The sequence below is a fragment of the Oncorhynchus mykiss genome, chromosome 7 (genome assembly GCF_057628025.1).
Source record: "Oncorhynchus mykiss isolate SJ-2025 chromosome 7, ASM5762802v1, whole genome shotgun sequence".
NCBI classification, from domain to species: Eukaryota; Metazoa; Chordata; class Actinopteri; order Salmoniformes; family Salmonidae; genus Oncorhynchus; species Oncorhynchus mykiss.
Genome location: NC_143028.1, coordinates 47,112,544 through 47,138,239, shown reverse-complemented (window position 1 = coordinate 47,138,239; position 25,696 = coordinate 47,112,544). Strand labels below are relative to the sequence as shown.

Sequence of the window (25,696 nt, the reverse complement as noted above, 5' to 3'; positions counted from 1 at the left end):
ACAGGCTGTAGGTTCCGAGCTGTCTGTTTTAAAATACTAGCACACAGCTCAGACACGCATGCATACCCACAAGACATTCCACCAGAGGTCTCTTCACAGTCCCCAAGCCCAGAACAGACTATGGGCGCACAGTACTACACAGAGCCATGACTACAGGTAACTGTTGCTTTTTAAATCTGATTCTACTGTTTGCAAGGAAAAATACACCTTATAGAACAGCTGGAACTGTGAAATAACACAAACATAGGCACATACACATGCATACAAACACGATACCATACGCGCTATACACACACGTACACATGATATTGCATTGTAGATATGTGGTAGCGGAGTATGGGCCTGAGGTCACACACTTAGTGTGTTGTGAATTCTGTAATGTTTTGTAATGTTTTTAAAATTGTTTAACTGCCTTAATTTTTCTGGTCCCCAGGAAGAGTAGCTGCGGCCTTGGCAGCAGCTAATGGGAATCCATAGTAAATACAAATACCAACTCACTGAATTACATTATTACATGAAGAATACCAGTATGTTGCATTCAAATGTGATTATATACACATTATAAACCGGCTTCAGAGTTCAGACAACTTCACATCCGTTTGTGTAATCCAGTAACACACACGAGAGGTCACACAACGCAGTGTGTGTGAGCGTCAAATGTAAGCTACGTGTTCTCCTCTCATGCTCTGTGTAGCCCTGGTGGCCCAGGGGAGACAGTTGCTGCAGGCTCATTGGCTGCTAATCCTGCCACTGTGAAAGAACAGCAAATCAAGAGGCCCTCCCCAAGGCCCAGGAAAATGGATATTGATCCCGGGCCATGACAAAATGGATTAAAGTAGTGCTGGTAGTAGCAGGGATGGAGAGGGAGGGATGGAGAAGGAGGGAGGGAGGGGGAGAGAGGTGGGGAAGAAGGGGGTGTGGGGGGATTGGAGGGGTCTCTGCCAAGGCTTTGGCTGCCCATGTCTGGCAATGGTAGACAGCTCACTCCCTCTTCTCCATGTAATCAATACTATAATCAATCGTTCCCTCCAACTTTCTCCTGCATGAAAAAAGTCCCTTGAACACGCTCAGTCTCTATAACATTTGATTGAGACTGAGTGTGAAAGTGTGATGAAGGTATCGACTACATATTGGAGGGAGAAGATACATCACAGACACATTAGGGGAGACTTGACTAACACTGTGCCAACGTTAGTGGGTAAAGCTGGGTGGGAGAAGTCATTAACTAGCCTACAGTCACTAGTCTTCTTGTATGAGCAGTGATCTGTGCATGGAGTACTCCAGGGTCTTCACCCCTTTGTCTCATTCACACCCTTTTTGTTCATGGCTTGAAGAGAAGAGAGGGAGAAGGGTCTGAGTCTAGAGAGGATATCTAACAGAATACTTTCCCTGCATGTTCTAAGATGTAATATTCTGCATATTAATGTGTCCAATGCCATGACAGGAATATCAAAGAGTGGAGTGCTCAAGGGTAGCTCTGTCATACTTTTGGGCCCATAGCCTTATGGTTTGGCCCCTTAAATCTTTTATGGATGGTTTCCCAGGCACAACGATGGTCATATGACACAAAAATAGAGCTCTTTGGCCATGCACACCAACGGTGGATTTGGCCTTCGAAAGAACAATGCTTACTGTATGCAGAAATTACCTCCTCTCTACTGTAAAATATGATGTTGGATCTTTCATGTAATGGGGCAATTTTTCTTCCAATGGTCCTGGGGCCCTATCATGAACTTTTACCAAGTACCAGGACATTTCAGCCAAAAACCTGGTTGCCTCTGCCAGAAGGCTGAAACTTGGCTGCAAGTGGATCTTCCAGCAAGACAATAACCCCAAGCACAAATCAATATCCACAAAGAAATGGTTAATTGACCACAAAAAAAAGAAAGATTATGATCCCTCCCAATGTGTTCTCCAAAAACATTTTTGAAAAATGCTCAGTGTCATTATTCTTGCAAATGGAGTGTGCTGGAGTATTGAAAACAGGGGAGTTGATCCAATCATTTTGAGAAATTTGTTTGTTACTTTTTACCCCCTTTTCTCCCCAATTGGTAGTTAGTCTTGTCCCATCGCTGCAACTCCTGTACGGACTCGGGAGAGGTGAAGGTCGAGAGCCATGCATCCTCCGAAACATAACCCTGCTAAGCCGCAGTGTTTCTTGACACACTGCTTGCTTAACCCGGAAGCCAGCCGCACCAATTTGTCAGAGGAAACACTGTACAACTGGCAACCGAAGTCAGACTGCATGTGCCCAGGCTGCCACAAGTAGTCGCTAGAGTGCAATGGGACAAGGACATCCCAGCCGTCCAAATCCTCCCCTAACGACGCAGCCTGGGACACCGCCTGGGATCGAACCCTGTAGTGATGCTTCAAGCGCTGTGATGCACAGCCTTAGACCGCTGCGCCACTCGGGAGCCTTATTGAGATTTTCTATGTATTACTTGTTAAACAAAATCGATTTCTCTGAGCAATTGTATGAGTATAAAATATACTTTTCCAACATTTTGTTTTTTGCATACAATATAGCTCAGTATTTGTATTTATTTTATACAGGCTTTTTTGCTCGTTTTTATCAAGGTATCCAATAATTCTGGATCCCCACTGTATGTAAATGTACATTAAAATGCTGTCCATTTCAGTGAGTGAGGTTCAAATCCCTTTGAGGAAGAGAGTGCATCATGGGTCCTTAGATTGACAGTCAAGTACTCACTCCATGAGAACTATAAGGAAAAGTGATGTGGTTTTATTACTTCCTTTGATGCAAGAAAATAGTATACATTTTTAGGGAAATACTGCCATGCTAAATCCATAAAATATATATTTGCACACAATTGGTAGTCTAAGCCAATTTTGCCAGTTTTGTAGACAGATCAGTCATCCAAGAAATGTTAAGAAATGGAAGCTCATTTACTGCATTTCTATACATTTTAAAAACTCTAAAATTATATTAGTAGAACAAGAAAAACAAGCTAAAATAACCCCAACCATTATCACATTGGTTGCTGTATCTTAAATTAACCTCAGCCGATCTATAAACACATAGCCTATTAGCTATACAGTTAGCCGCTACACACGTTAATTCTACAGATTTTGCCATCACTTATGCCATGTTAATATGTTAGCTGAGTGAGAGTGGCTAACAAAATCAATTGGGGCCCCCTAGAGGTTAGGGCCCCTGGGCACTTGCCCAGTTGGTAATTTGGCCATGATTACTACAAGTTTAGATAGGTGGCTAGACTAATTTCCTAATGTATCAATAAATAAATAAATTGGGGACAAAATGGCGCCGTAGAGAGAACACTGTGTTTCAGCAAGCTCCCGTGGCATTCGTAAATTTATATTTTTACATGAATCTCCTAGCTTGAAAAAGTGGTAGAATTGGCTAAATAAGTTATCCTACAATGAGTCTTGACGGCTATTTCTCAAAAATCTCCGACAACATGCCCAACAGAACTACTAAGAACTCGACCAAAACCACCATCCATGTAGCTTTACAGGAGGAGCTAGCTAATGTTAGTGAAGCTAACACCATTGCGGATCCAGGCACAATGGACCTGGTGATTCAAAAGATGACTGATAACATTACTAAAGTGATCGATGTTAAGATAAGAACGGTCTTGTAAGCAATAGCAGGCCATTCAGCTGAACTACAGAGGGTTGTCAAACGTGTTGATGAGGCGGAAGGAAGAATTGCTACAGTGGAAACTTCAACTACATCTATGGACACTAAGATAAAAGCACTTGAGAAACAGGTGCGCAAAATGGCGGAGCACATTGACAACTTGGATAATCGAGGACGCAGATGCAGTATTAGTGTTGTGGGACTCCCGGAAAATTCTGAAGGGACACGTTCAGTAAAAATGTTGAGGAATGGATCCCTGGCTACCTACAAATGGACACTAAGGCTGGTCGTGTGAAGCTGGACAGAGCCCATTGCTCTCAAGCACCGATACCCGGTCCCAACCAGCGCCCACGGACAGTGGTTATAAAGTTCCACAACTTCACCGACAAGCAGCGCGTCATGGATGCGGCTAGAAACATCGGCTCTGATGGTGGTCAATGTAAAGGTCCAAAGGTCTCATTCTTCAATGATTATTCCACAGCGGTTGTACGAAGACGCAAAGCGTTTGATGAGGCGAAGGCTCGACTCAAGAGAATGAAGATGGACTACGCACTGCTGTACCCGGCCACGTTGAAGATTATGGTCAACGGATCGCCTAAAAAGCTCTATACACATGAAGAGGCTGTTGCGTTTATTGACTCTCTCGGGTAAATAACTTTAAGCTGCACCTCCGCAACATTGGATAACTTTTTTATTTTTTATTTGAATCTGATCATGAAACAGTGGTGTGATTTCTCACATGCTCCGGTTCAGTAATATTCGTATCTTTATTATTCTTCTTGCTAAAGTAACTCAGGCTGAGACATGTGTGAATCTATATCGGTGCCCCGGCTTGGTTTTAGGTGGAAGAGCCTCAATCTTCTATTGATTTTAATTTCCATATATTTAAAGGATGAGGCTATTGAGTGTCAATGCAGACATCAAATATGGTCTCCTCGCAAGTGAAAAGATCCGGATTCTTCTATTACGTCCAAGCCATGTATTTTGTATTCCACTGGTCAGACCTTAGGATTGGTCCATATATCACCATCTGAAGTGTCATTGATTTCTCCAGAGTCCTGGAAATTATAACTTTCATACACGTAATCAACCACATCCGTACAAAACTAACACAGTCACACAGGTGAAGGTAGCCCATAACACAGTAATCATAACATTTTTCCATCTTCCAAACACACTGTCAACCCAATTAGTCAGAGAAGTATCCACCCCTGAGTTTACTGCCAACTCGTGAACTAGGGTGTGTAAACCAGACAAGGCCTTGGTCACTGATCCATCCTAACTGTATATCCCCGGAGTCCAAATTACCTCCATACACTCCTCCTACCCTTTTCAGCCAGCAAACATTCAAGACTATTCTATTCTGCCAAACCATTCATTACCTCTCTGATATAATTGGTGAAGCGCTGTGGATTTTTAACAGATATAATTGATCCAATCCACATTCTCATTGAGAGTGTACCACCAAAAAATACTTGACTAATCCTGCCAGGATCTAATTTATAGCTTTGATCTCATCTGCCACCTTTGGAACCACAATGTTATTAATACAAACCCTATCATCAAAAGAACCCGTCGGAGTACTTATTTTCTCTCGTTTAGTCAACATCATGTCATGGTGTTGAATGAGTGTGAAAGACATTCTCAAATGTACCAGTACACATACCTCTGTTCAATTAGCCAGTAATACTCGGGCCATCATGTCATTCTCCCACACAACCAACAGATGTGAGCCCTGGGCCTCCTTATCTTACTGAAATCCCCAGATCTCAACCAGCCTTTCAAATCACTCATTGGTCGCATCAGAAGTAACATTATCTGTCCTATTGCAGTACTGATTTTGCCCCACATATTTCCCAGGAGTACTATACTGAATCAAACAATAAACAGTCTCCCGTTGCCTCTGTGAAAGGAGGAAGCTCAGATTTCAGAGGAACATGTGGATATAAATAGTGCAAATCCATACAACTTATTATCTGGCTTTCCTGCTTCCATGAATAGCTTTACCATACAGGCTGTTCCCTTAGGTGAATAATTCCATTTCTGAACTATCCACACCGGCGCTTGGCTCTGGACAACTCCACAGTCAGTATCTGCTTTGTCAGGGACTCTGCTTGTATTCTACTGACTATAGAGCAATCAGCTGCTCTAACTTTTTCTACCTGTAATGCACTAGGTTATCAACTGAAACCCTTACTTTCACTACACTCCATCTCCTTCCATGCTGGGTATGTAGATTTATGTAGCCTCCTCACATGATGTGAGCTATAACTTGTTTCCATGAACTACACAGAGACTTGCATAGATTTCTTCCATAATAGCTACTCTTAGTCTTGAACTGCCAAGGAGTCAGAGACACCACTTGGTCTACATAGAACTCCACTGAGACATCCCTCCCTATCCTACTCTCACTTCCTGTTTATCCAGATCAAGTGATCTCTTATGCTTGGTTAATACTAATTTCTCCTTGTTTAACTATGTCAATATTACCCTCTGGCCTTCTCGGGTTCATGGTGTAGTAATAAGGTCTCCCAACCATACAGCTTAGGATGGACAGCTCACCTATAAAGCCCCACCCTCTTCCAGAAAACACATCATTAGCAAGAGTCAGACACATTTTCACTTCTATGAACAAGAACAGTAAGGAAAGGACAGGTAAGGTATTCTTCATTCGAGAGATGGCCCCCAGAATTCAGTTAATTCCAGTTCTCCTCTCGAACTCTGTTATTGTTCGACAGTGTCAAGGTGTCCCTCCCGCAGTGTGATATGAATCCGGGTAGTTCTTTCAGCTAGCTGTCACCAGGAGTCCTTGGTATGGTCCCCTCAACAGGCCTCAGGGACTGGATTGAGTGACTTCACCTGTAATTCACCTGTAGTGCATACAATTTTGGACGTACAGGTTTGGTTAACAAACAGTTTCTCATTTGTTCTATTATATCTTTAACTTCTATACCTACTTGTTAGCTATTTTTTATTTTTTTATCAGTTAATTATCCTGTAGGTCACATCCTATCCTAGAACACAATTTACCCATCCCCCTTTGTTACCTGGCTCTGCCCAGGTAACAACCTTGCCTACTCTTAAACAATGACTTAGGCAAGATTAGTAAATTATCCTTATGTCTGACATTATCATGTAGGAGCCCCCTTTAATTTTCCACATGTCCAATTCTCCCTTGGGCGTCCATTCATGTCAATCCTGTACCAATTCTCTGTCAAGTTTCTTATCTACTTTAAGAAGTATCTGTGCTACTTATACATTTTCTTAAATATATATATTTACCGATTTAAACTGTAACCCTTTTCTCTCATATCTCTCAAATACCACTAAACTTCTAACTGCTTGACTTTATCTAAAATCATTGATTTTTGAAAAAACATGTCTATGGGTGGCAATCTCTAAAGTCCTTACATTTCCTTAATAAATCTATCTTAATCCTAACAATAATCCTAAATCATCACAGATGTCCTATATTCCTGTTAAATTTAATACTATTTAAAAAAACTCCTAATAGTCAAACAAAGTCAAAACAAATGCTAACCACATCAAAATCCTTCCTATACTAACAAGCTCTTTCCTTCAGGGATCTTCAGTATTTTATCTGACAATAACATTAATTGAATATATGTTGCAAAGTGTGGAATACCTTATCTACAGTAACTTATCACCCCTAAGAACTGAAACTTATTTTTCTATGTAATTCCCTGCCCTATTGGCTTAATCTATCTCCTATCCAAACCTCAATGTATCTTATCTTCCCCTATTTAATCTCAATGATAAATAGGATTTTTTTCTCTGTTATAATACCAAATCAATAATAGCCCATTCAAAAACTTCACAGCTAATGTTGTAAAACAGAATCCTGAACCACTTTTTCATTTGCGGTTCAAACAATAATTCTAACCCCAAACTAAAACTCAATTATAATTAATTTACCTTAAAACTAATAACCCAAATGACCACATTCATTATACAAATGACTCTCCCCTGAGGCTGATCAGACCTCAAAAGATAGCCATGATAAGGTCAATAGGTCATACCACCCTTTTATAGTCATGTTCCATACTACATTAGACATATTAAAGAACCCTTTATCCTTAAAATAAAAAAAAATCACTTGTGTAATTAAAACTCATAAAATAAAAACTCATAAAGTTCCATATGTGAGCGTGCCTTTTTAAAATACCTTTGCTATAAAACAAATAGTCCTAACAAATGTTTTACGTGCATATATTTACAAACCTTAATGATAATTCCCCTTTACCTCAAATCATTAATCATAAGTTTTAAACAACATCAATGTATATGTTTACTTAAATGAACATGCTACCCTTAGATACAATTAACCTGATAACATTATTATCCAATGTATTACTTTTTCCCTCTGCCGCAAATGTCGTACATTTCTCAGTGTAAGAAATCCGTAATTTAATCCCAGATATTTAATAAAAATGTAAACGTATTTTCCCATGGCTCCTTCAACTCACATATTTTAGACAACTTCCATCTGTCCCGGTATAAAGAATCCTACTTAAACACACCAGAACAAATGCTTAATTAAGTTAAATCAACTCCTAGAATAAACTATCATCAGTAACCAAATAAACAAACCACTTTTCTCAGCAAAAAACAAACTATACAAAGACTCACTACTATAATGCTTCAGATGACAAAATTACTCACATTTACGTCTCGATAAAACAAAACATCATCTGCATGTTCCTCAAGAAAAAACATCTTGCCCCTGTTACAGATGTCTACGTATCAGAGAGGAAAAGCTCAAATAACCAAATTCAACCTAGCTAGTTTCCCAAAACATATGCAATTGTTTTTTACTATAGAGGTTGCTTTTCAACATTAATACCCTAACCTGGTTCCACATAATGGAAACAGTGCTCAAATTCACTGGTGTTACATAAACAATCAAACCAGGAATCAATAACTATCAGAATCCATTACCACAATGTTTTACAATTCAGACATTCAGTCTCCCTTTCTCATAGCCTAATACAGTCCAAATCAACGCCACAAATCAATGATGCCCACCTAGCGAATCAGCTGCTAGTTTTTAGCATCTTTCCTGATGACTTACAAACTACTTTTAAAAATGTATTTTGACATTTTTATCAACTTCTGAAAAGAGACTCGAAACAATAATGCACGCGTTTTCCTTCTAAAAGACACAAACAATTTTCTCCGTTACCCCTAGTCACGACATCATTTCCGTGGCGACAAAAGTGCCTTGCGAGTGATGTCATCAACAAGCGCTCAACCTCGACCCGGTCCGCAACGACTTTCAATGAATTGTAAATAATTGTTGGCTGTCTGCAGCAACAGTAGTACGGGTTCGATAAACCAAACCTAATTTATCACATCTGTTGAATCCTGAATTAGAGTTTACAACATCAATCAACATCTCTCATCTCCCAATTCGCTAAATTTATAAGAACATTTCGATGGGCACAAATCTATCGTAATTGTTTCCCCGTTATTATTCAGAATTAATTTGATTTAAGTTACTGTCTCGTCTTTGATTTAGCATTTTAATTACGACTCTATTCCCAATACATTATTCAAACAGATCATTTAGTGAACAGACATCGTCTTGCATCAAAATTCGCTTCGTCCTTATTTTAAGTTGACTGAATGAGTCTTTCAATTTGAACCAAACAAACTATTTAAAACGTTCAGTTTATATCTTATACCAATACTAGTGACTATAACTTTCTCTGCAAAACAATTAGTTTAATTACAACCAAAAACTCAGATATATATATATATTTTTAGTTAATGCCTCGGCTGGGAACCGACCCCTGGACTGCAGTTTGTAAGACTGCTACGCTCACCACTATACCACCAACACTATGGAACTGACTGAGATTCTCCGCAAATAGACCCATTTTACAGTTGTCTGTATTTGTAATTCCGGCATCTGGACAACAGAAAATAGCCCAAATTTAAACGCCCAAAGTTTTCCCTCAGTTAGATTCTCATTAATCTCGCTCTCTTTGTATCTGACCCTTCTTTTTTTTTTACCCGATTGTCGCCTCTGACCTTCCCCTCAGTTAAATTACAATATTGATGGTGACATTTGCAGGGAGTGTTACACTCCCGGGCGAAATGTCCAATTTCGTTACAATTAAAACATTTTATCTTTTTCTTTTGACTCACCTTATCCACTTTTCTTGACTTTATAACTCTCGTCTCCCGTTAGTTCCGGCACCTCCTTTGAGGAATTTCTACCCATCTTTAACCCTTACCGTTACTAGTAGCTATGGTATTTAATCACTTATCTATGCCTTACTATATTTAATTTGACCTTCTATGTGCGAGTATTTCTACGAATCTGCTATTTACCGTTACCTAGTTACTTTAGTTGCTTTTCTGTCTGACTATGTGTGTGTCTCTTTAATGATAATCAGTATGTATTTCTCCTTTCTGGAAACCTCATCTATAGATGACTTTTGATTGGACATTACATTTCACCCGTATACAATTATAAGCTCATGAACGTCCCATCTAACAATACGTCCTATATCCCTTCTTAACACCCTTCTGGCTTGCAAAACCAGGATTTATTAAGTTTTAGTTTAGTTTTGGTAGTGCACCTTACCACGAGTCATTTCAGACTCGTTTCCTTCCTTCCTATCGATTTTGGTTACACACAAAGTAGAAACCCATTGTATTTGTTCAAAATATTCAAGAAACTATCATTGATTAAATCCAAACTCCTTTAGCACATTCAATCAAAAATATCTTAAATAATTCCCAAATTCGAGAATAAAGACTATTTACCTTCGTCCTGTAGACTGCGAAAAGCAATGCCGGTTCGATTCCGTCACCTTCTCTGTCGCCCGTAGATATGTATACCGGCCTGTTATTATTAAACCTCAGCCTGAGGCCAGGTCTTTAAATAACTAGTCCAGACTCGTCCGTGCACGGTTTTCGGCTTTTCCCTTCGGATGACAGAGAAGTTTGTGGAATCCACTCGAAGGACCAATTGTTAGTGTAATTTAATTATGCCAATGTGCTTTCATCAATTGAAAGCCCTTAATCTATTTTATGAGAATTTCTAAGATTTCTTGTTTGCATAAAATAGACGCAGACCAGTCTTTCAATAATAGGTAATAGAATTTATTCTCGGAGCGCGCTCCCACTTAATCATGAGCAGCAGTTTATATACAGATCATGACGTCATTTCATTGCTTTAACAGAATCCCCTCCTCTCGACTGGGACAAAGTGAGGTGAAAAGTTAATTCTAACTTACTAACACACTCCCAGATAACTTTTGACCCCTCAACATTATCGATCACCACTGAACTGACAGTTTCTAATTAATAGAAAACTTAGGAATGCACTCACTGTCTTATCTAAAAACCCCAGAGCTAAGTTTCTGTAGGGTCAACCATAGGCTAACGACCTTATTTGTTTACACAGTCCCCAACCCATTTGTTTCTTCCTAGTTGGAATGGTGTTCATTAACTTTAATTACTCCTTGTCCGTGTCACACAATCCCTTCTTATGAACTCATTTTGTTAATCAGATATAATAAAACAGAGTATAAGTTTACTTAGTTACAATTCCATTTAAAATGATTTGTTCAGTCATTTAATCATAATTTCCTAACAGACGGACTGTTGGAAGAACAGACATTTTTCAGCCTTGACGTACAGGTCATGTTTGACGTACAGGTCATGTTTCAACAGTCGCCCAAGCACCCTGCGTACCAGGGACACATGTTTGGTGCGTGTAGCGGAGTATATTAGCAATATATACACCACTACACCCTGCCAGTGCAGGTCCCTGAAAATCTCATCAACAAAGGGTTGGAAGACTGATGGAGCACTCATTAACCTGTATGGCATGACGAGGTACTCATAATGCCCAGAAGTGGTGCTAAATGCTGTCTTCCACTCATCTCCCGCCCGGATACGCACCAGGTTGTAATGACTCGGTCATACTGGCTATGAGCGGTAGCGGGTACCTGTATTTTACCGTGATCTTATTTAAACTTCGATAATCAATACACAGGCACAAACCTCTATCCTTCTTCTTCACAAAAAATAAACTTGAGGAGACAGGTGAGATGGAAGGCCGAATGTATCCCTGTCCCAGAGATTTGGTGACATATGTCTCCATAGCCGCCGTCTCCTCCTGTGACAGAGGATACACGTGACTCCTGGGAAGTGCAATTTCTACCAAGAGATCTATCGCACAATCCCCCTGTCGATGGGGTGGTAATTAAGTCGCCTTTTTTTTACAGAAGGCGAGTGCCATTTCGGCATATTCGGGGGGGAATGTGCATGGTGGAGACCTGGTTTGGACTTTCCACCTTAGTGGCACCTAAGGAAACACCTACACACCCCCCTGAGCACTGACGGGACTATCACTTGAGAGCCCTCTGTTGCCACAAAATAGTAGGATCATGCGAAGCCAACCAGGGAATCCCCAACACAACAGGGAACACAGGAGAGTCGATGAGGAAGAGACTTAATTCGCTCCCTATGATTCTCCTGCGTTATCATAGTGAGCGGATCTGTGACCTCCCTAATTAGCCCCGACCCCAAAGGACGACTGTCTAAGGCATGTATAGGGAAGGGAACATCAACAGACACAATAGGGATCCCTAATCTCATTGCAAAGGAATGGTCGATAAAGTTCCCAGCTGCGCCTGAATCTACTAGCGCCTTATGCTGGGAACGCGGGGAAAACTCGGGAAATTTGATCGACAACCACATGTGTACAACAGGGAGCTCTGGGTGAGTGTTGTGCCTACTTACCTGGGATGACCCACCAGCACTCCGCCTGCTACCTCTACCTCCTGGGGAATCCGCGCTCCTCCATTTGAAGCGGAGGACTGGCTGTTCCTGCTGACCCCAAGTATTTTGGTGCGTGCTTCTATCTAGAGGATAGCGAAGGAGTCAGGCGCAGGACACAGGGAAGAGTAAAACCACTGTATTTACTCCATCCGAGAACGGAACAAAAATCCCGCTATAAAACAAATACAAAACAGGATACGAACTCCAACACCAGAAAGACAATCACGCACAAAACAGAAAGGGAAACCAGAGGGTTAAATAAGGAACATAATCATGAGATGCGAACCAGGTGTGTAAAACCGACAAAACAAAAGGAAAAATATAACATGGATCGGTGGCAGCTAGAACCGCCGAACAAGGAGAGGGAACAACTTCGGTGGAAGTCGTGACAGACATTTTTGTAGTGGTTGATACATTTTTCTTTAGGGCAAATCAAGTCTGACATTTTTTGTGTTTTTTTTTAACCCCGTTTTCATGGTATCCAATTGTTTTTAGTAGCTACTATCTTGTCTTACCGTACGGGCTCGGGAGAGACGAAGGTTGAAAGTCATGCGTCCTCCTATACACAACCCAACCAAGCCGCACTTCTTCTTAACACAGCGCGCATCCAACCCGGAAGCCAGCCGCACCAATGTGTTGGAGGAAACACCGTGCACCTGGCAACCTTGGTTAGCGCGCACTGCGCCCAGCCCGCCACTCGAGTTGCTGGTGTGCGATGAGACAAGGTTATCCCTACCGGCCAACCCCTCCCTAACCCGGACGACGCTAGGCCAATTGTGCATCGCCCTACGGACCTCCCGGTCACGGCCAGTTACGACAGAGCCTGGGCGCGAACCCAGAGTCTCTGGTGGCACAGCTGGTGCTGCAGTACAGCGCCCTTAACCACTGCGACACCCGGGAGGCCCGAGTCTGACATTTTTTTCGAAGTCTTTTTAAAACTCAAATACACTACAAGTTTGCATTTCCTGCAATGGAAAATTCAACAGGAAAATTCTCAGTGACAAAAGAGTGATTTAAGATCCTATATTTGTACTATTTTAACTGTCAACAGTAAATAGGGACCCAGACTGAGTTCCTAACTATATACAGTACCACTCACATTTTCAGACACACCTACTCATTTTTCTTTATTTTTTTATATTTTCTACATTGTAGAATAGTTGTGAAGACATCAAAACCATGAAATAACACATATGGAATCATGTAGTAACCCAAAAAGTGTTAAACAAATAAAAAAATATGTATTATTTGAGATTCTTCAAGCCATACTTTGCATTGATGACAGCTTTGTATACTCTTGGCATTCTCTCAACCAGGTTCAAGATGAATGCTTTTCCAACAGTTTTGAAGGAGTTCTCACATATGCTGGGCACTTGTTGGCTGCTTTTCCTTCACTCTGCAGTCTGGTGCGGAAGGTAGCCTAGTGGATAGAGTGTTGGGCCAGTAACCAATAGGTTGCTGGATCAAATCCCTGAGCTGACAAAGTAAAAATCTGTTGTTCTGAGCAAGACAGTTAACCCACTGTTCCACGGGTGCCGAAGACGTGGATGTTGATTATGGCAGCCCCCCGCACCTCTCTGATTCAGAAGGGTTGGGTTAAATGCAGAAGACACAGACACAGTTGAATGCATTCAGTTGTACAACTGACTAGGTATCCCTCTTTCCCAAACCATCTCAATTGGGTGGAGGCCAGGTCATCACTCCATCAGTCTGCTGCTTGGTCAAATATCCCTTACACAGCTTTGCACACTCTAGGCATTCTCTCAATCATCTTCACCTGGTATGCTTTTCCAACAGTCCTGAAGGAGTTCCCATATATGCTTAGCACTTGTTGGCTGCTTTTCCTTCAATCTGCAGTCCAACTCATTCCAAACCATCCCAATTGGGTTGAGGTCAGGTGATTGTGGAGGCCAGGTTCTTCTACACCTGCATTGCTTGCTGTTTGGGGTTTTAGAATGCATTCCAGGTGACTAAGCTGGTTGAGAGAATACAAATAATGTGCAAAGCTGTCAAGACAAAGAGTGGCTACTTTGAAGAATCTCACATAAAATATATCTCAATTTGTTTAAAATTTTGTTTTAGTTACTACATGATTCATATGTGTTATTTCATAGTTTTGATGTCTTCACTAGTATCCTACAATGTATAAAATAGTACAAATAAAGAAAACCCTTGAATTAATAGGTGTGTCCAAACTTTTGAATGGTACTGTAAGTATATAAAAAGTTGAGCTCCGGACCTCTGTGTCCTCATATGTACTGTAGTTACGGCCCAGGTCATGTTGCAGCAGTGTGTAGGCCACCGTGCTTCTACACCTGCATTGCTTGCTGCTTGGGGTTTAAGGCTGGGCTTCTGTACAGCACTTTGTGACATCAGCTGATGTAAGAAGGGCTTTATAAATACATTTGATTGCAATTTGATTGATTTGTTGACTAGTGTAACCGTAAAAGCATTGGTTTCATGCATGTTAACATTAGAAGCCTCCTCCCAAAGTTTGTTTTATTCACTGCTTTAGCACACTCCACCAACCTGGATGTCCTAGCCGTGTCTGAATCCTGGCTTAGGAAGGCCAACAAAAATCCTGAAATTTCCAACCCTAACTATAACATTTTCTGACAAGATAGAACTGCCAAAGGGGGTGCTGGTGCAATCTACTGCAGAAATAGCCTACAGAGTTATTTCATACTATCCAGGTCTGTGCCCAAACAATTTGAGTTTCTTCTTTAAAATCCACCTTTCCAGAAACAAGTCTCTCACCCTTGCTGCTTGCTATAGACCCCCTTCAGCCCCCAGCTGTGCCCTGGACACCATATGTGAATTGATCGCCCCCCATCTATCTTCAGAGTTCATACTGTTAGGTGACTTAAACTGGGACTTGCTTAACACCCCGGCCGACCTACAATCTAAACTTGATGCCCTCAATCTCACACAAATTATCAAATCCATACAACCCAAAATCCGTAACCATGGGCACCCTCTTAGATATCATCCTGACCAACTTGCCCTCTAAATACAACTCTGCTGTCTTCAACCAGGATCTCTGCGATCACTGCCTCATTGCCTGCGTGGGTAAAGGGTCCGCGGGCAAACGACCACCCCTCATCACTGTCAAACTCTCCCTAAATCACTTCAGCAAAAAAAAATGTACCCCCTTTTTCTCCCCAATTTCATGGTATTCAATTGTTAATAGTTGCTGTCTTGTCTCATCGCTGCAACTCCCGTACGGACTTGTGAGAGGCGAAGGTCGAGAGCCATGTGTACTCCGAAACACAACCAAACCAAGCTGCACTGCTTCTTAACACAGCCCACATCCAACCCGGATGCCAGCCGCACCAATGTGTCGGAGGAAACACCGTACACCTAGCAACCTGGTCAGCGTGCACTGCGCCCGGCCCGCCACAGGGATATCCCTGCCGGCCAAACATTCCCTAACCCGGACGACGCTAGGCCAATTGTGCGCCGCCCTGTGGGCCTCCCGGTCGCGGCCGGCTGCGATAGAACCAGAGTCTCTGGTGGCACAGCTAGCGATGCAGTGCCTTAGACCACTACGCCACCCGGGAGGCCTGCGAGCAGGCCTTTCTAATCGACCTGGCCTGGGTATCCTGGAAGGATATTGACCTCATCCCATCAGTAGAGGATGCCTGGTTGCTCTTCAAAAGTGCTCTCCTCTCCATCTTAAATAAGCATGCCCCGTTCAAAAAATGTAGAACTAAGAACAGATATAGCCCTTGGTTCACCCCAGACTTGACTGCCCTTGACCAGCACAAGAACATCCTGTGGCGTTCTGCATTAGCATCGAATAGCCCCCGCGATATGCAACTCTCCAGGGAAGTCCGTAACCAATATACTCAGTTAGGAAAGCTAAGGCTAGCTTTTTCAAACAGAAATTTGCTTCCTGTAGCACTAATTCCAAAAAGGTTTGGGACACTGTAAAGTGGAGAATAAGAGCACCTCCTCCCAGCTGCCCACTGCACTGAGGATAGGAAACACTGTCATCACCGATAAATCTATGATAATACATAATTACAATAAGCATTTTTCCATGGCTGGCCATGCTTTTCACCTGGCTACCCCTACCAGAGCCAACACCTCAGCACCCCCCCACCCCCCCTCGCTTCTCCTTCACCAAATCCGAACAGCTGATGTTCTGAAAGAGCTGAAAAATCTGGATCCCTACAAATCTGCTGGGGTAGACAATCTGGACCTTCTATTTATAAAATTATCCTCCAAAATTGTTGCAACCCCATTACTAGCCTGTTCAACCTCTCTTTTGCATCGTCTGAGATCCCCAAAGATTGGAAAGTTGCTACGGTCATCCTTGTCTTCAAATGGGGAGACACTTTAGACCCAAACTGATATAGACCTATTTCCATCTTGCCCTGCCTTTCTAAAATCTTTGAAAGCCAAGTTAATAAACAGATCACCGACCATTTCGAATCCCACCATACCTTCTCCACTATGCAATATGGTTTCCGAGCTGGTCATGGGTGCACCTCAGCGACACTCAAGTTCCCAAACAATATCATAACCGCCATCGATAAAGGACAGTACTGTGCAGCTGTCTTCATCGACCTGGCCAAGGCTTTCGACTCTGTCAATCACAGCATTCTTATCGGCAGACTCAATAACCTTGGCTTCTCAGATGACTGCCTCACCTGGTTCACCAACTACTTCTCAGATAGAGTTCAGTGTGTCAAATCGGAGGGCATGTTGTCCGGACCTCTAGCAGTCTCTATGGGGGTGCCACAGGGCTCAATTCTCGGGCCGACTCTTTTCTCTGTATATATCAATGATGTCGCTCTTGCTGCTGGTGATTCTCTGATCCACCTCTATGCAGACGACACCATTCTGTATACATCTGGCTTTACTTTGGACACTGTGCTAATAAACGTGCTTCAACGCCATACAACACTCCTTCCGTGCCCTCCAACTGCTCTTAAATGCTAGTACAACTAAGTGCATGCTCTTCAACCGATTGCTGCCGCATCCTCCCGCCTGACTAGCATCACTACTCTGGACGGTCCTGATTTAGAATATGTGGACAACTACAAATACCTAGGTGTCTGGCTAGACTGTAAACTCTCCTTCCAGACTCACATTAAGCATCTCCAATCCAAAATTAAATCTAGTATCCGCTTCCTATTTCGCAACAAAGCCTCCTTCACTCATGCCGCCAAACATACCCTCGTAAAACTGACTATCCTACCGGTCCTTGACTTCAGCGATGTCATTTACAAAATAGCCCCCAACACTCTACTTAGCAAACTGGATGTAGTCTATCACAGTGCCATCCGTTTTGTCACCAAAGCCCCATATACTACCCAGCACTGCAACCTCTATGCTCTCGTCCTCTATGGCTGGCCCTCACTACATATCAGTCGCCAAACCAACTGACTCCAGTACATCTATAAGTCTATGCTAGGTAAAACCCAGAATTATCTCAGCTCACTGGTCACCATAGCAACACCCACCCGTAGCACGCTCTCCAGCAGGTATATTGCACTGGTCATCCCCAAAGCCAACACTTCCTTTGGCCGCCTTTCCTTCCAGTTCTCTGCTTCCAATGATTGGAACGAATTGCAAAAATATCTTATATCTCCTTCTCTAACTTAAAGCATCAGTTGTCAGAGCAGTTTAGCATCACTGTACCTGTACACAGCCAATCTGTAAATAGCACACCCGACTACCTCATCCCCATATTATTACTTATCCTCTTGCTCTTTTTCACCCCAGTATCTCTACTTACACATCATCATCTGCACATATATCACTCCAAAATAAATGCTAAATTGTAATTATTTTCGCCTCTATGGCCTATTTATTGCCTACCTCCCTACTCATCTACATTTGCACACACTGTACATAGATCTTTCAATGCTTCTTTTCTTTTGTGTTATGGACTGTTTGTTTGTGGAACTCTGTATTGTTTTTGTCACACTGCTATGCTTTATCTTGCTTGGCCAGGTCACAGTTGTAAATGAGAACTTGTTCTCAACTGGCCTACCTGGTTAAATAAAGGTGAAATAAATAAATAAATCAATAATATTATAGGTGGAGCACATTGATAACCTTAAGTAAATTAATGTAAAGATCAGAATATTCTACAGACCGTACTGATCTAGCACTATAGTCTAAATACACAGCAGCACTTTCTACTCCACCCATTCCATTCAATGCAATACACTATAGGCCTATAAATTACATACTGGTTTATAGAGAACAAACTATTATAGGTGCCGAAGTAAAAGTGGGGTTGGGATTACTCAGTAGGGTGTGCAGAATCTATATATGGTGTTATTTCACTGAGGACTGAGCTATAAATACCCAGAAACACATAATATTGGTCCCGATGCAATACACTGTAGACCTATACATTTCATATTGGCTTATATAGAAAAAAGTACTCCATGTGCCGATGTAAAAGTGGGTCAATAATCTAAGTAACATAACACAAAAATTCCCATAAAAATCCGTCAATTTAAACTAGATATATCAGGTTGCATCCACCGCTTCCACCTATGGTGGTCTACCGCATCTGCGGTGGAAGGTGGCTGAGCTACAGCGGTGTTTGTCACACCATGAGACATCCCGAAAACCGGTCTTCTCACAAAAACGTCTATTTGCTCTACGACCCCCACAAGTGGCACTGGACTCGTCTGAAGTCAATAACGCTGAAGTGCCAATTTCTGTTAATAGCGTCGGAACCATTTGGGATTTTCCACTGTGGAAATGGGAGATAATCTCTGTTTTACTCTACAACCCCAACAAGTGTCACAGGACTCGTCTGAAGGTAACTCTCGACTGAAGGTTAAACTCTCCTCAATCAATAGGTTTTGTACCCAGTGATGCCAATTTAGCAATTTTGTTGCTAGATTTAGCAACTTTTCAGACTACCCTGGCAACTTTTTTTTCAAACAGCACCTAGCAACAAATTTAGCTACTTTTAAAAATGTATTTGGAACTTTTAGCAACTTTTTAAAATTGACTCAAACGCTAAAATGCACGCATTTTCTCTCTAAATGACACAAAAACATATTTTTTTCTGTCAGTCACAACACACGTGCCTGGCTGCAAAGGTGCATTGTGAGTGACGTCAGCAGCAGGCGCTCAGCTCGTGCACAGGCAGCAGCAGTAGCACATGTTCGACGAGCGAAACCCAATGAATATAGTTGGTAAGGAATGTTTGATCTTGAACAGAACTTACAACATCAATCAACATGTCTCAATCAAAATTGTAGAGCCAGAAGTACAGAAAAGAGTGTGAGTCTGTACCTGAACAAATGTCAAATCATATTTTTTGCAGAAATGGCCAGTCAATTTGAGTAACGTTATTGTGTATTCTACGTAATTTAGCAACACATCAACCTGCCACTAGCCACTTACTCTGAAAATTAGTTGGCAACACTGTTTGTACCTGAGCCTCATTTACATTCTATGTTTGTACCCTTTTGTTTAATTTCACTTTGTTGTCACTACCAATATAATGTATACATGTGTCACAGTCCCCTTTAAGACAATCCATTTTGAAATTGATGTAATTGAGCTCTACATGATTCTGAGTTGCATAGAATGGTAGCGGAGTCTACATCCTTTTTACAACACAATCAAAGTGATACCAAATTGCACAAATATCACATTATAGCATTGCACGTTTACTGTTATCGAGTAGGACGTGTTGGGTATATAGACCTCAGTCCCTCATGAAATAACACCATACATAGAGATTCTACAGACCCTACCCACTGGGCAGACATCAATTCAACGTCTCTTTCACACTGGTTCAATGTAATTTCATTGAAAGGACGTGGAAACAACGTTGATTCAGCCAGTGTGTACCCAGTGGGATAGTGAATAATACCAACCCCACTTTTATTTTGGCACCTAGAATAGTTTATAAGCCTATATGTAATTGATATGCCTATATTGTATTACAGTGTATTACGTGGGGTACTTTTATTTAGGAAATGCCGTGACCCGGAACTACTTTTTTTTGTGCTGTTGATGAGACAGCTAGCTCCTGGTTCCACGTGCAGCAGAATTTTGTAATCGCATTGTCAGACCTATAGCACTGCAATGAAGCGTCCAGGTAAGTGTAGCTAAAGTCTTTACATTTGGCTTGAACATCGTTTTTTAGTTAGACTGCCAATGCTGGCTATACAGTCATAACGTTTGCTCTCTAGCTAGCATTAGGTTGTTAGGAAGCCAACCCTGGCTAGAATTTCGTTAATGTTTTTCAGGGTTAAAGAAAGCAAGTAAACGCGTGTCTTGCTCCAAACGTTACAAAATACAGAAAAAGGTAAACATTGTGAATTGCACTCATTACTATCACCACTCTCTTTAAGGCGACTCCTAACTGATGTCATACATTGCTAACGTAAAAAAAAAAATTCAGATTGTATTGGTCGCATACAAATATTTAGATGTTATTGCGGGTGTAGCAAAAGCTTGTAAATTGCTTAGGAGATACATGGCAGCTTTGCCTCTGTCGGCGCCATCTTGTTGTATGACAGATGTGCGTATATATGAAAGCGATTTTGTCTTGCCATGATTTCTAATCTAATTTGTTTGTTTTTAGGTCCGGGAACACAACAAAAAACTAAGAAAAGATGCAAAAAAGAAAGGAGTTGGCAAAAAAGTGAAAAAGGATATTGGAGTTCCCAACAAAGCACCATTCAAAGAGGATATTCTGAGGGAAGCGGAACAGAGGAGGTCAAAGGTGAGGATATTAACTGTTTTTGGGATAACATCCAGGTACATGTGTGGGCTCATCAATTTAATATTTTAGGGGGCAAAATAATTAGGTCTATGATTAATTTGTTTTTACCTTCTCTCCAACCCAGCTTGAAGAAGAAAAGGAGAAAAATAAGCTTTCAAAGCAACAAGAACGGGCTCAGAAGAGGAAGAAGGAAAACTCTGCCAGCAGGGATGCAGACCCTAAAGCGAAGAAAGCTAGAAAGGTAAAGAAAATGGGTGCGTCAAAGATCATGCCCTCCGTGTAACTTAACACTATTTTAACTCCATAGGAGTTACCGTCACAGGAGGTCCTTGTGAAACAGATGGTGAAACAAAGTGACCCAAGGAATTCAAAGAAGCACCTTTGTTCAGAATTAAACAAGGTGAGATTATTACATCCACCTGTCTGTTGGCATTAAGTCCCAGTTAAGGAAAGGATAGCCCTTGTCTGGCTGAGTTGCTCTGCAAGACAGAAGCTATCATGAAAACATGCCCTACCTGAGTGTCCCAGTGAATCAATATTCATTAGGCTACTCTCATATTTACTCCAGGTGATCGATGCCTCTGACATCATCGTTGAAATCCTAGATGCAAGAGATCCCCTTGGCTGCAGATGCCCACAGCTAGAGGAAGCTGTGCTGAAGGGGGAAGGAAACAAGAAGCTACTATTCCTGTTGAACAAAATAGGTAATAACCTTATGGGATAACATTCTTTCATGTCAATTATATTTTAAGTTTAACTTCAAAAAGTAGTTAAACTTTAATACCGTAAATTACATTTTCCATCCTTCAGATCTTGTCCCTAAAGAGAATGTGGAGAAGTGGCTACAGTGTCTTCAGCTTGAGTTCCCTGCTGTGGCGTTCAAGGCATCCACACAACAACAGGACAAAACAGTGGTATGTAAATGCAGTACCAAGTATTTGAATGTGTTTAATTTCACTGACTACTTGGGGGGGGGGGGTTCCATATTGATGACCAGCTTCAGTCACCTGTGCAGAATGTAGAATATGGGCCATTACTGTGTAGACTATTAGAATATTTGTAATTCATTCATTTATATGTTTATTTTTTGTTTATATTTAAACAGCAAGAGAAGAAGGCCAGGTTTGCAACTCTTAACGGAGTAGTAGACCAGACCAAAGGAGTGGCCTGTTATGGCAGCAGCAGTCTTCTCCAGCTCCTGGGGGACTATGCAAATGCAACAGGGAGAGAGGGCTCACTAAAAGTGGGCTTAGTCGGTAAGTAAATTACTCCCCTAACCATTACTCAAACATGAACAGCATCTTTTCCCTTGATTAGTATGGCTCTCAAGTGGTGTTTTTAAAGGGTTGTGGATGAGAAATGATGAGGATTTATGTGAACTACTGATGTCTGTGAAGACTAATAATCCAACTCTGATCTCATACATAGCAATCACAGTGCCCTGTTGGGTACCCTATGTCTGATCTCTTATTTGTGTTCTTTCAATTTATTTGATCAATTATATCATGACTGCAAGCGCAAATTAGCACGTTATGGCTGCTATATCAGGACCCCTTGACAATATGATTAATCTTTAAGGGTTTATCCTGCACAGTATAAATACCCGTAGTCTATGACTTCCACCTCTGATTCCCTCCTCTGTCCCCTCAGGGTTCCCAAATGTGGGGAAGAGCAGTCTGATCAACAGCCTGAAGGGGATGAGGGCCTGTAATGCAGGAGTCCAGAGAGGGATCACCAGGTGTGTGAAGCAGAACCATTTTAATAATTCATGATAGTGATGGGGTCCGTTTTATTCGCAGATGGTGAGGAGTTGTATGAAGCGTGATGAAGTTGAAGATCTCACAAAACCGTGGAGTATATATTCAATCCAACACTGAGCTTCATACACTTCATCTGGGTCTTGCCAATTAGGGCAAAACAGTCAAACACTTGGCTATGTCTGTTTTCCTCTATTTGCTCAATGCATGACTGTCATTTGAAGCTTCCCACCTAAAACACCTGATGTCTGACCCTTGCAGGTGCTTCCAAGACATCCACATATCTAAGAATGTCAAAATGATTGACAGCCCTGGGATAGTGGCAGCCCAGTCTAACCCAAAAGCTGCCATGGCGCTGAGGAGTCTCCAGGTGGAGGATAAGCAGGAGACTGTTCTAGAGGCCGTCAGGACCCTGCTCAAACAGTGCAACAAGCAACAGGTGAGACGGCGGAGATCCCTGCTACTCACTTGGGCTCCCGAGTGGCGCAGCAGTCTAAGGGACTGCATCTCAGTGCTAGAGGTGTCACTACTGACCCTGGTTCAATCCCGGGCTGTATCCCAACCGGCTGTGATATGGGAGTCCCATAGGGCGGTGCACAATTGGCCCAGCATCGTTAGGGTTTGGCCTGGGGTAGACTGTCATTGTAAATAAGAATTTGTTCTTAACGGACTTGCCTAGTTAAATAAAACTGGTGTAAGGACATTTTACTGCCAAGTTTAAGATCAAGGCCTAGCTCTTCTGAGCATACTGATAGGTAATCATGGACTTTGTCTTTCAGGTAATGCTTCAGTACAATGTTCCAGACTTTAGAAACTCCCTGGAGTTTTTATCCTTTTTTGCCAAGAAGCGTGGATTTTTACAGAAGGGTGGAGTCCCCAACACAGAACTGGCTGCCTCTACCTTCCTCAATGATTGGACAGGGTTAGTGTTGTCATCGTAACAATTTGTTACCCGTTTATATTCAGGCTAGCATGGGAAATGAGGATAATTAACGCAATTCTTGAATTTAAGTGAAGACTTCTAATCCAACTCTGATCCCACTGCTGAGCCAGGCGGAGTACCTTGCCTGGAAACTAGAATATTTATTTTATATACCAATAAATTATATATTTTCAGTGCAAAGCTGAGTTACCACTGCAAAGCCCCTGAGAAGCCAAGCCTTCCCCCATACCTCTCTGAAGACATTGTAAGAGAGATGCAGAAAGGGTGGGACTTGGACAAGTTGCGGAAAGGCAACGAGGAGACTCTAAGAAGTATGTTAATTCTATTAGAGAAAATACTAAATAGTTTAATTTTACAGTAATGAGTGTGTTGTGTGATGATGACTGACCCACTCTCCTCCCAGGTGTAAAGTTCCCAAACCAGGCCAGCAGCATTGTCCTCCTGTCTAAAGGCCCCACTGCCGGAGTGCTGAGTGACGTTGTTGAGGACAAACCTGCTCCAGAGCCCACTGAGGAAGATATGGAGGGTAGCTGTGAAAACAAAGAGGTAGCTGAACATTTTTAGCTTATGTTTTTAACCTGATGAATCAGATAAAAGTAGTCTGTGCTATCATGGAAATGAGGACAAAAACGCAAGTCTGATTTTAAAGTGAAGACTTCTAATCCAACTCTGATCCCCTGCTGAGCGAGTACCTCGCCTGTAATCAATAATCAAATGCATATTTTGGTAAACACCTAAACCACATATCTTTTCAGGGCAAAGCTGAGTTACTACTGCAATATCTTCCTCTTAATTTCAGGCTGGTGGGGTTAAAGAGGTGTCTGAGGAAGGGACTGCGGAAACAGATGAACCACAAATAAAGACACCACTCACAAGTAAATCAATAAAAAAGAAAACCAGCTTCATTCCTGTTACATGCCTAGTTAATGTAGAGTTAGTCTGTGTGGAAATGAGGACAATAACGCAAGTCTGAATTTCAAGTGAAGACTTCTAATCCAACTCTGATCCACTGCTGAGCCAGACGGAGTACCTTGCCTGGAATCTATAATGAAAGATCATTTGTATTTCAGGGCAACACTTAATTCCTGTTACATTCCCAAACAAGTGTTGTCAATGTCACTGAAGAAATTATTTATATTTTGCAGACAAACAAGCCAAGGTGGGGTTACAGGTTCCTGTCCCAGTCAACATTGACCTCTCCTCAGTCCACACAGATGACACCTATGACTTCAACACAGATTTTAAATGAACATCTGTCCTTTTTGTTTCTCAAGTCTTTTCCTTGTCACGTCTAAACTATACTGGCATCATCTGTTCTGTAAACCTGTGTGACGGAAAATCTTATTTTAGTGGCTTAAATAATCCTTGGTTCTTGGTAAAGATATGAGGGGGAGGTGACATGACCCTCTCCTAAGGACCATCTGGCAGAACACCCATAACATGTTCTATAGGTTAAGATAGATGTTGCTGGAACCAACCCAATGAACTATGCAACGTGTCGGTAACCAGGATGAGCTCTAACAGGACTTCCCTGAGAGTTCCTGACAGACGTGTACGATGATGCATCAAGTTTGTTAGAACCTCTCCAGTTTAATTATTTATTAACAGTGAAGATTGACTTATTTGTCCCTGTGTAGAATTTCCATGACAGGCTATTGGAATCAAGTGACTGTTTAAGGCCTCTGTGTGGATGTAACCTGTATAATGAGTTGGTAAATGGTTTGCCTTGAGTACAGGTCCATGTGAATTATTGTATATAGCCTCAAAACAAATAAATGTATCCATAATTTCCCAAGTGCTTTCATTCCAGTAATTGTTAAAATGGTGTTAACATAACC

General features: G+C 41.7%; 1 protein-coding gene, 1 long non-coding RNA gene and 5 other non-coding genes across 10 annotated transcripts; 6 read left to right on the top strand and 1 right to left on the bottom strand.

Moving 5' to 3' along the window:
• Positions 1 to 4,297: 4,297 nt before the first annotated feature.
• On the bottom strand, positions 4,298 to 10,778 carry LOC118965296 (uncharacterized). Its single transcript, XR_016497282.1, has 2 exons — positions 10,418 to 10,778; positions 4,298 to 6,492 (listed from the first exon to the last, which is right to left on the bottom strand). It is a non-coding gene; the product is annotated as an uncharacterized LOC118965296 (long non-coding RNA).
• An 8,169-nt stretch (positions 10,779 to 18,947) lies between these two features.
• On the top strand, positions 18,948 to 25,653 carry gnl3 (G protein nucleolar 3). Of its 4 annotated transcripts, XM_090241152.1 has the most exons (16): positions 18,948 to 19,232; positions 20,404 to 20,528; positions 20,680 to 20,738; positions 21,018 to 21,158; positions 21,283 to 21,399; positions 21,466 to 21,558; positions 21,727 to 21,862; positions 21,969 to 22,072; positions 22,264 to 22,414; positions 22,809 to 22,896; positions 23,177 to 23,354; positions 23,695 to 23,837; positions 24,033 to 24,169; positions 24,262 to 24,404; positions 24,658 to 24,733; positions 25,004 to 25,653. In XM_090241152.1, the coding sequence occupies exons 2-16, from the start codon at positions 20,516 to 20,518 to the stop codon at positions 25,105 to 25,107; spliced, it is 1,683 nt and encodes a 560-aa protein (XP_090097278.1). In that variant the 5' UTR covers positions 18,948 to 19,232; positions 20,404 to 20,515; the 3' UTR covers positions 25,108 to 25,653. The 4 variants fall into 4 exon arrangements, with proteins under 4 accessions (XP_090097278.1, XP_021465316.2, XP_021465317.2 ...); XM_021609641.3 differs by lacking the exon at positions 18,948 to 19,232 and having other exon boundaries at positions 19,581 to 20,528; XM_021609642.3 differs by lacking the exons at positions 18,948 to 19,232; positions 21,466 to 21,558 and having other exon boundaries at positions 20,206 to 20,528.
• LOC118965418 (small nucleolar RNA SNORD19) lies at positions 22,513 to 22,587 on the top strand. Its single transcript, XR_005052744.1, has one exon. It is a non-coding gene; the product is annotated as a small nucleolar RNA SNORD19 (small nucleolar RNA).
• On the top strand, positions 22,970 to 23,045 carry LOC118965422 (small nucleolar RNA SNORD69). Its single transcript, XR_005052748.1, has one exon. It is a non-coding gene; the product is annotated as a small nucleolar RNA SNORD69 (small nucleolar RNA).
• Positions 23,890 to 23,964, top strand: LOC118965420 (small nucleolar RNA SNORD19). Its single transcript, XR_005052746.1, has one exon. It is a non-coding gene; the product is annotated as a small nucleolar RNA SNORD19 (small nucleolar RNA).
• Positions 24,471 to 24,544, top strand: LOC118965421 (small nucleolar RNA SNORD19). Its single transcript, XR_005052747.1, has one exon. It is a non-coding gene; the product is annotated as a small nucleolar RNA SNORD19 (small nucleolar RNA).
• Positions 24,802 to 24,877, top strand: LOC118965419 (small nucleolar RNA SNORD19). Its single transcript, XR_005052745.1, has one exon. It is a non-coding gene; the product is annotated as a small nucleolar RNA SNORD19 (small nucleolar RNA).
• Positions 25,654 to 25,696: the final 43 nt, after the last annotated feature.